At 44.2% G+C, this 9,248-nt stretch overlaps 2 protein-coding genes across 3 annotated transcripts in view; one reads left to right on the forward strand and one right to left on the reverse strand.

Moving 5' to 3' along the window:
* Nucleotides 1–5,236, reverse strand: part of CHMP5 (charged multivesicular body protein 5) — a 19,938-nt gene extending 14,702 nt beyond the window's left edge. For both annotated transcript variants that reach the window (XM_012656521.1, XM_012656514.1), the window contains exons 1-3: nucleotides 4,969–5,236; nucleotides 4,010–4,114; nucleotides 2,531–2,577 (exon numbers count right to left, since the gene is read on the reverse strand). In XM_012656521.1, coding sequence (XP_012511975.1) covers nucleotides 2,531–2,577; nucleotides 4,010–4,114; nucleotides 4,969–5,037 — 221 coding nt within the window. In that variant the 5' untranslated portion in view covers nucleotides 5,038–5,236. The remainder of the gene's footprint in view (nucleotides 1–2,530; nucleotides 2,578–4,009; nucleotides 4,115–4,968) is intronic.
* BAG1 (BCL2-associated athanogene) overlaps nucleotides 5,137–9,248 on the forward strand; it is a 9,935-nt gene continuing 5,823 nt past the window's right edge. Inside the window, exons 1-4 of the mRNA XM_012655974.1 lie at nucleotides 5,137–5,189; nucleotides 5,338–5,813; nucleotides 7,225–7,353; nucleotides 8,707–8,789. Of these exons, the coding sequence (XP_012511428.1) occupies nucleotides 5,137–5,189; nucleotides 5,338–5,813; nucleotides 7,225–7,353; nucleotides 8,707–8,789 (741 nt within the window). The remainder of the gene's footprint in view (nucleotides 5,190–5,337; nucleotides 5,814–7,224; nucleotides 7,354–8,706; nucleotides 8,790–9,248) is intronic.

The raw sequence follows: 9,248 nt of genomic DNA on the forward strand, positions 1-9,248 counted from the left end.
TTTTTCTATATATTTTTAGTTGTCTGATTAATTTCTTTCTATTTTTAGTAGAGACGGGGTCTCGCTCTTGCTCAGGGTGATTTCGAACTCCTGAGCTCAAACAATCCGCCTGCCTCGGCCTCCCAGAGTGCTAGGATTACAGGCGTGCGCCACCGCGCCCGGCCTATTACTACATATCTTAATATATGTCTTTATAATTATTTACTATGATAAATTCCCAGAAGTAGAATTCTTGGGGCAAAGGGTAAGACTGTTATTAAGGCTCTTCATATGTATAACTAAATGTTTTTCCAGTAGACTTAACCCCTTGAGGACAGGTATTACATTTTATTAATCTTGTACTCATAATTAGGTAATCCATCTGACCTAATATAGTGTCTGGTGTTCAAAATATGTTTTTTAAAATAAAGTTTTAATCAAATTATAAAACTACCTCAAAGACTTATGTCACTATGGTCTTTATATATACAATATTTGGAACACTTGAATATCCATCCAACCAGAAGAAAAATGGTCAATTCATGGTATAAGCAAATGGTAGATTATGATGATTCCATTAAAAAGTATAGTTTCCAAAGAATATTTTGTTTTGTTTTTGAGACAGGGTCTTGTTCTATCACCCAGGCTGGAGTGCAGTGGCATTATCATAGCTCACTGCAACCTCAAACTCCTGGGTTCAAGAGATCCTCCTGCCTCAGCCTCCCAAGTAGCTGGGACTATAGATGCATGCCACCATGCCCAGATAATTTTTTTATTTTTTTGTAGAGATGGGATCTCGCTATGTTGCTCGGGCTGGTCTTGAACTTCTGGCCTCAAGCAATCCTCCCGCCTTGGCCTCCCAAAGTGCTAGGATTACAGACATGGGCCACCATGCCCGACCCCAAAGAATATTTTAAAGAACAAGGAAATGCTCATGATATAACATTAAGTAGAAAAGGATAGTCTATACACCCACTATAACTTCAGTTTCTTCTGAAAATTATATGCACACATGCCATATATACATAAACAGAGAAAAGAAATGGAAGAAATAAGCATTCAAAAGGTGGTGATTTCTAGTACTGGGAATCCAGGTAAATTTTCTTTTCTTCTGTTCATGTTTATGTATTTTCCAAGTTTCTACAATGAACCCATATTGTTTTCATAACAATGAGTTACTTAAAAATTGCAATGCTACCAATTAAGAGGTAATCATTTCACTATACTCTCATGAGTCTAGGCATTATAACTTCTTTTTCCAACTCGATCTAATCTAAAAGGAAGAAGATGGTATCTGATATCTTATAAAAAGTCATTTTAAATTAGGAAGAGAGGCAGGAGTGGTAGTTCATGCCTGTAACCCCAGCACTTTGGGAAGTGGAAAGATCACTTGAGGCTGAGAGTTCAAGACAAGCCTGTGCAACATAGTGAGATCCCATCTCTACAAAAAAATAAAAAAATTATCTGGGGCTGGGTGTGGTGGCTCACACCTGTAATCCTAGCACTCTGGGTGGCTGGGGTGGGAGGATCACTTGAGGTCAGGAGTTTGAGACCAGCCTAGGCCAGAGTGAGACCCCTGTCTCTACAAAAAATAGAAAAATTAGCTGGGCATGGTGGCATGTGCCTGTAGTCCCAGTTACTCGGGAGGGGAGGCTGAGGCAGGAGGATCGAAGGAGCTATGATGATGCCACTGTACTCCAGCCAGGGCAACAGAGCAAGACTGTGTCTCAAAAAAAAGAAAAAAAATTAGCTGGGCGTGGTGGCACATGACTATAGGCCTAGCTACTCAGGAAGCTGAAATGGGAGGATTGAACCCAGGAGTGTTATAGTGAGCTATGACTGTATCACTGCACTCCACCCTCTGTGACAGAGGAAGACTTTGTCTCTTAGGAAAAAAAAAAAGGAAGAGAGATATCAATAATCGTTCTTGTTCAGGATGATTATGCCTGACATCTACAACCCTGCAGAGTATCTCATCAACAGAACAATCTACACGGGAAGCACCAAAGATACTATTTGGCTTCTGCTCAAAATTGGGACACAGTCACCTAAAAAAAAATTAAGGACCCTTAAATTTATTCTGGTGAGAGTGAACAAATATTCAGGATTCCTAATTTTACAAGCAAACAAAAAAGCACACCCTAACTAAATAATGGTCAAACCGAACCATACAGACCTGGCCAGTCCAAAAGAGCAGTCATTAGCCTCATATAGCTACTTAAATTATTAAAATTAAATGAAATTTAAACTTCAGTTCCTTAGTTACACTAAACACATTTCCAGTGCTCAATTAGCCACATGTGGCTACTGCCTATTGTACTGGACACATAGATACAAAACATCATCGTGGCAAAAAGTTCTATTTAGATTACAATAGATGTTGCTGAACATGTGGGGGGGACCTAGCTAACTATATTTAATTATATGTCAATGAAAATTTGTAATTAAATCAAGAATGTTTAGAAAGTGGTATAAAAACCTGAAGGAATGAAAGACCATTTCCATTTTGGTCAAACCTGCTAGAGGGAAAGAGCTTATGCGTAAAACTTACATCCGCTTTTGCTTTAAAACCCGCAGGGCTTTCTGCTTGACCATATTCTGGGGAGAAAAACAGATTTAATAAAAAGAAAGTAGAAAACATGCATATGGTAAAAGAAATCTCTCATATCCTCAAACACACATACCTACTACTTACTCTCTTCTTCAAACAGTAAACACAGTGGTTCCTGGATTCTGTTCGTTCCATCCCAAGCACAGATATCTCTATGGTTCAGTCTTTAAGCCTTAGCTCCTATCTGTCTGCATCCACATCTCAGTGTCCTGAACTACTTTCCCCTTCTCCAATGCGTATTATCTTCACCCCTAGTCCCAACAGTGCTGATTTTGTATATCCAGTTGTCTTAGGGCAGTTCCCCACTTGGATATTCTATCAACCCAAATTTAACATGTCCAAACTCCTCAACCTTATCTTACCTTGGAAATAACTAACAATGGCCCCACCAATCTTTCACTTCTCTAGGTTGAAAACCTTTACATCAACCTTATCATTCCTCTTTCTTGTCTCTTCATGCACAGTTATCCTGTTATCTGATTTTCAGAACTCACTTTCAAACTGAGTTCTTTTCTTGTCACTCTCTCATAACCACCACCATGTTTGGGCTTCATTCCACACCATCAACTAAGATGGCTGGGAAAAGCCTTCCCTTTTGGATAATGTTCCATTTATCATTTTATCTGCCTCCTCCAATGAGAAAGGAAAAGCAGGTATTACTTTACAGATGATAATAACTAACATTTACTGAGTGTTACTATGTACTTGATCTTGTTTAATTCTCACACTGTAAATTAGGTATTATCCCCATTTTATGGACAGGAAAATTGAGGTCAAATGATGCTCTGTCTCACATGATTAATAAGTTGTGGACCTGGAAGAAACATGATAGTTCTATATCCACAGTCCATGCGCTTAAACATAGTACTCTATGTTCCTACCTAACAGAAGCAGAAAATAAGTTAGGTGACTTTATCAAGGTCACAACTAATAGACAGTGATAGTGTTAGTATTCAAACACTGGTCCCAGATGCCTAGTTCAGTAATTTCTCCCAGCAGGCCACTCCTTAACCAGTCTGTGATACGGACCTAATATGACCAGCCTGGCAACTCACTGATCCTGAGCACAGCGAGCCCACCTCTCCAGATTGCCACCTTCTCAGTCGAATATGCTAATTCCCATGTACGTGCTTCTGGACAAGTGGTCAGCATCTTCTCTCCACCAGACCAAAACCCTGCCTCCCTCATTTATCTGGTAGCAAACTCAACTCCCTCCTCCCGCTGAAGGATACATCCTCACTATATTTTCTCCTTACCAAACTGTGAGCATCTCTTCTGTATCTTTCAACAGCCCCTACACCAGGCTCTATTTCTACAGGTGCTCAAATAAGACTGTCACTTGCTCCAAATCAGTGTTCAACATTTAAAAAAAAAATTAGGTGTCACAGCACCTTCTGCAGCAGCTGCTGCCTCCCTTACCTTTGCAGGACCCTCTCTCATTTTCTTGATCTGATCCTTATACTTTACTAGTTCAGCATCCAATCGAGAAATCTTCTTGTCAATGGATTCTGCCCGGCTGTCCACCTTAGGGGAAGATATTAAATGCAGTGGTAGTTACTGCAATACACTTATACCAGAAGGAGCAGGAAGAGAGGAAGGAATGTGGAAGAAGAAAAGAAAAAAATAAAGAAACACATATGGTGAAGGGTGGAAAACAGTTGAGATCCTCAGTCAGGAATACTGGGGGGCTTTTATAAACTATACTTCAACCCCCAGATTCTGATATACCAGGCCCCTCAAGTATGTTGGAACAGAAAAATAGTTTCAGAATCACTGGGCTGAGTTGGAATTTCTCTGGAATCAGAGACTAACCAGGCTGAGAGCTCAATCAGGAGGCATGTTAAATGGGCCAGTGCCTAGTGGACACTGGCTAAGACTGTAGAACTAATGCCATTCCCTAGATTGGGGTGGTGGCTTAATCTGAGAGGCCAGTGTTCTGAATTTTGTGTTACTGAGATCCAAGATTGAAGTACAGATATGTTGATCTAGGATACCAAGCTGAGAGTCCTGATGTGGGGGAAGAAGGAGGAAGGAAGAGGGGTAAGGGGTCAGGCTGGACGAGGTGGGAAGGGTGTATGGACCTAGGGCTAGTTGGGGTGAGGGGATCAAAGTGAGAGAGAGTGGACGGGCAATGGGCATCAGAACAGGTTGGGTGCAGGTAGGGCGAGGTAGTGATGAGGTTATGCGGTCCCTTGTTTGTGGCGTCAGTAATGGCTTGGGTAACAGGGATGAAGGGACGAAGGTGGGATGGAGGGACGAAGTGTGATGGGCCCGGGACCAGGAATGCTGTGGAGGGGTGGAAGAAAGGGGCTGGGGGTAGGCGGGGTCGGGGGTCTCAGAGGCACCCATGGTCAAGTTATGCATGGTCAAGTGCCCACCGTGCCAATGCAGTCAGTCAGGCTGGGCGGCGGAGCCTTGGGTTTCGCTTTCCCGAAGAATCGGTTCATCTTGGGCGGCCGCGAAGAAACCCAAACACTGGAGCAAAACCAGAAACGGAAGTAGAGTCACTTCTACCTCAATTTCCGGCCCTCCCGTGCGCAGGCGCAATGTGCCTGCTGGTGTTTCCCGATCCTTTTCAGCACGGCCTTCCGGGGAAAGTGTGCTAGAGGACTGGGGAGACCCGGAGGGAAACGTCAGGGGGCGGGGCCCCGGTGGACGGAGTGGGCAGGGCTCCAGGTGAGCGAGGCGGGGCCTCGGTTGAGTGGGTGGGGCCTGGAGGCGGCTTTAGCGGTATGGGGCGGGGCAAGCGTAGCGTCGGCTCCGAGAGGCGTGGCCGGGAAGTCGGAGCGGGGCCAGGAAGACGCCGTGCTCTCTACCATCGCTGGGTGGTCAACAAGCGCGGGCCTGGCGGAGCGTGGCGGCGCGCGGAGACCGCGAGGCGACCGGGAGAGGCAGGGCCCCCAGCAGCGCGCCCCTCGGCTAGGCCGGGAGCCGCGCCAGTCGGAGCCCCCGGCCGACCGCGGCCCGCCTGCCTCTCAGCGTCCATCCGTTCGTAGTGCAGCCAGCGGGCATGACCGACCCACCAGGGGCGCCGCCACCGGCGCTCGCAGGCCGCGGGTGAAGAAGAAAGTCCGGCCCCGCTCGGCCTGGAGCGAGGAGGTGGTTCGGAGCGAGGAGGTGGCCCAGAGCGAGAAGGTGGCCCGGAGCGAGGAGATGACTCGGAGCGAGGAGGAGACCGGGGAGGAAATGGCGGCAGCCGGGCTCACCCTGACAGTCACCCACAGTGAGTGCCAGGCGGTCGGGTGGGCCCTCTGCCGGGTCCGAAGATCCGACAGGGTTTGTGGGTTTGCCCACGTGTCCTCCGGAAGCGTGTGTCCTTGTGTTTGTCCTGGCTTCCGGAGGTGTGGGTTCTTGGCTGTGTCCGTGGGGCCAGCTTTGTCCCGGGCTTGTGTCAGCACACCTTTCCATGTGGCCGCTGTATTTTGTCTCTGGACATTCGTTTGATCCTGGGTGTTCGAGCGTGTCTGTGCTTCACGTCGTGAGCCGAGTCGTTTGTGCTTGTGTGCCCGCGCAGCTATTGTGGGTCTTTTTGTCAGGCTTATATTTGACCATGTTGTGATGAGTCTGAACTTCGTACTTGGAAGGATGTTGCTTATTTATTGAGTGCTTTCTCGGTGTCGAACGCTTCATGTCTGCTGTTTGGGTGGGCTGTGCGTCCAAGAATTACACTCTGGGCACCCTTTGGGTCTACCTGTTGTTGGAGTTGACACAGAAACAAACAGCGTCAGTACACGGGAGAGCTGAATCTATGAGGTTTTCTCAGAACCAAGTAGGGGAGACCAGAAGGGCCTCGGAATCCGGAGATCAGGATTCTAGATCCTGCAGTTTTGAGCGACCTTAGGATGAGTATCTCCTTTCTGGGCATCTGGTATCTTATCTGTGGAGTTGGTAACCCCTGCCCCCACTGACCTCATGGGGCTGTTGGGGGAGCTCAAAGCTTGGTGTAATGCACTGGGCACAGGCTACCTCCTTACTGTCCACATCCCTGGAAGAGAATTGGCATCTCTGCTTCAAAAAAAATTCTCTGCTGACAGTATTAATTTGTTTATTTACTGAGCACCAACTATGGATGTACTCTAAGTGTGCCCAGAGGGAGAGACTTGGAGGAAAACAGTCCTTTGCCTTATAGCAAGCTAGACAAGACCAGTATAATACAGGGTACAGAGCAGTCAGGCTACAGGAGGCAGATGACTTGTGATGAAAAGCGTGGACTTTTAAATCAGCTGATCTGAGGTCAAGTTCTGACTCTACTAGTTGGGTCTTAATAGGCAGGACTTGACTTAACAGTTTGCTCATCTGTGAAATAGGGAATAATAGGTACCTACTTCATGGGGTTGTTCTCAGGATTGAATAAGATAATGCGTGAAATGAACCTAGTACAGCCCCTTGTGCATGACAAGTGCTTAAAATGTTAGCTGATATCATTCATATTGTTAATTATTATAATAGAGGAAACAAATCCTTGAGCAGGTCACCAGAGGAAACCAGGGCAGATGGGGGTAGGCTCTTTGGAGTAGGTGGCATATAAGTTGGGCCTTAAAGGCTGGTACTGGTAAATAAGTTTAATGAGGAATCAGCCTATGTTGTTTTATGTGAAAGAGTCATTTCCATCAAATGTTTTTCTTTCTCCCCAGGCAATGAGAAGCACGACCTTCATGTTACCCCCCAGCAGGGTAGCAGTGAACCAATTGTCCAAGACCTGGCCCAGGTTGTTGAAGAGGCCACAGGGGTTCCACTGCCTTTTCAGAAACTCATATTTAAAGGTAGGCATTTCTCTTCCAGCTTTGAGCCCTTATGGCTAAAGGAAAGATTTGAAACTACTTAGCCTTTCCAAATGGTAAGTCTTTCAAATTTCAAACTGGGACAATTTTTACTTATTTGATTATTCATTCATTTCTTCAACACGTATTGATTGAGGACCTGCTGTATGTTGGACACTTTCAAACATCTAGACAAGTATCGGATTTGAAGTCACAGGATGATGGGAGAAATCTCACCATTTTTGATGAAGTGTATGGGCAGTCTTCCTTGGCTAGATTAGATCTTCTCCCCGTTATATATTCACATGGTACCCTCACTACCTCTGCATACCTTGCATTGAAACCATTTTATCTATTAAATAATTTCTTAGTTGCTTAACATCTGATTTAATCTATTAAGATAACAAACTATGAGAGCAGAGATACTGCTATGTTTCCAGTGCTTGGCACTGTGTTGACTCAAAGGTTTATTTATTTTTTTTAAAGAGACATTTATTTAATTTTTGTTTTCTATTTTTTTTTTTTTAAATAGAGATGGGGTCTCATTATGTGGCCCATGCTGGTTTTGAATTCCTGGCCTCAAACAGTCCTCCCACCTCAGCCTCCCAAAGTGCTGGAATTACAGGCATGAGCCACCATGCCCGGCCCCAGAAGTTTTGAACAAACTTACCTGGGCCCTGGATATGGCAGGCCCAGCAGATCATGCTGATTTCTGTCAGGACTCACCCCCATCTTCTGTCTTCACACGCCCATGGGAGCTCATTATTCTGATATCTGATGGGGGCATATTTATCTCATTGGGTGTCAGCCATTATAAAGAATTTAGTAATAGGAAGCATTTTTATTTATATTTCATGGTGTAACTTCTTGTCTTTTCTTTTGTAAAACATTTTATTTCTTAATTATATAGACAGTAGAAATTCATGTTTCAAAATAGAGGAAAACACAAAGAAGAAAATGTTCCCCTGGGTGAAACCCCTTGTAATAACACGGGGTGATGAGCATTCACTGTGGTAGTGAAATTTCCTGAAAAAGTTAGCTTTAATGCCTACAGAGTCTTCTATTGTATGGATATATAATCAGTCCCCTATTCCTAAATACTTGGCTTTTTCCAGTTTCTCACAATTATGAATAAGGTTGCACTGAATATTATTATATAATAGTTACTGTGCAGTTATTTGTTTAGGATAAATATCTAGAAGTGAAATTTCTGGGTTTAGACACCCTTTAAAAAGGTTATACCAATTTATCTTTTACTTATTAGTGAACACACTTGTCTATTACCTGTACCCTTGCTGAAATCTATCTTCAGTATTTATACTGTTACAACTTGACATACTTTTCCTCTATTTTCAGGAAAATCTCTGAAGGAAATGGAGACACCATTGTCAGCACTTGGAATACAAAATGGTTGCCGGGTCATGTTAATTGGGAAAAAGGTAAATTGCTTTCTCCACCAGAAATCCTTGGAATCAAATGACTAAAGTCTTTTATACATGTTTCTGTTTAGAAGGCCAAATTGGGGTCCCAGATTCTGCTTTGGTGAAACACCTCTCTAAACAAATACAGTCTTTATTTGTTTGGTGGGATTACCCAGTTTTATTGTTCTTATATCTTACTTCTGTTGGTTAGGACTCTTCCCTCCAGGAATTAGGAGTGGTTGTGCTGCTTCAACAACATGGCTTTTGACTTGGTGGTGGAATCTCAGTCTAGTTAAAATTGTGCCTGGGACAGGCCTTATCCACTTGGGGTGGAATTTGCAAGATAGCTTTTTGTTAAAATAAACCTGTAGATATTAAAAATAAATACTCTGTTTGGTTTCAGGAGCCTCTCTTCCTTTAACCACCCTTTTTTTTTTTTTTTTGAGACAGAGTCTCACTGTGTTGCCTGGGCTAGAG

This window comes from Propithecus coquereli, unplaced genomic scaffold (genome assembly GCF_000956105.1).
Source record: "Propithecus coquereli isolate 6110/MARCELLA unplaced genomic scaffold, Pcoq_1.0 Scaffold114, whole genome shotgun sequence".
NCBI lineage: Eukaryota > Metazoa > Chordata > Mammalia > Primates > Indriidae > Propithecus > Propithecus coquereli.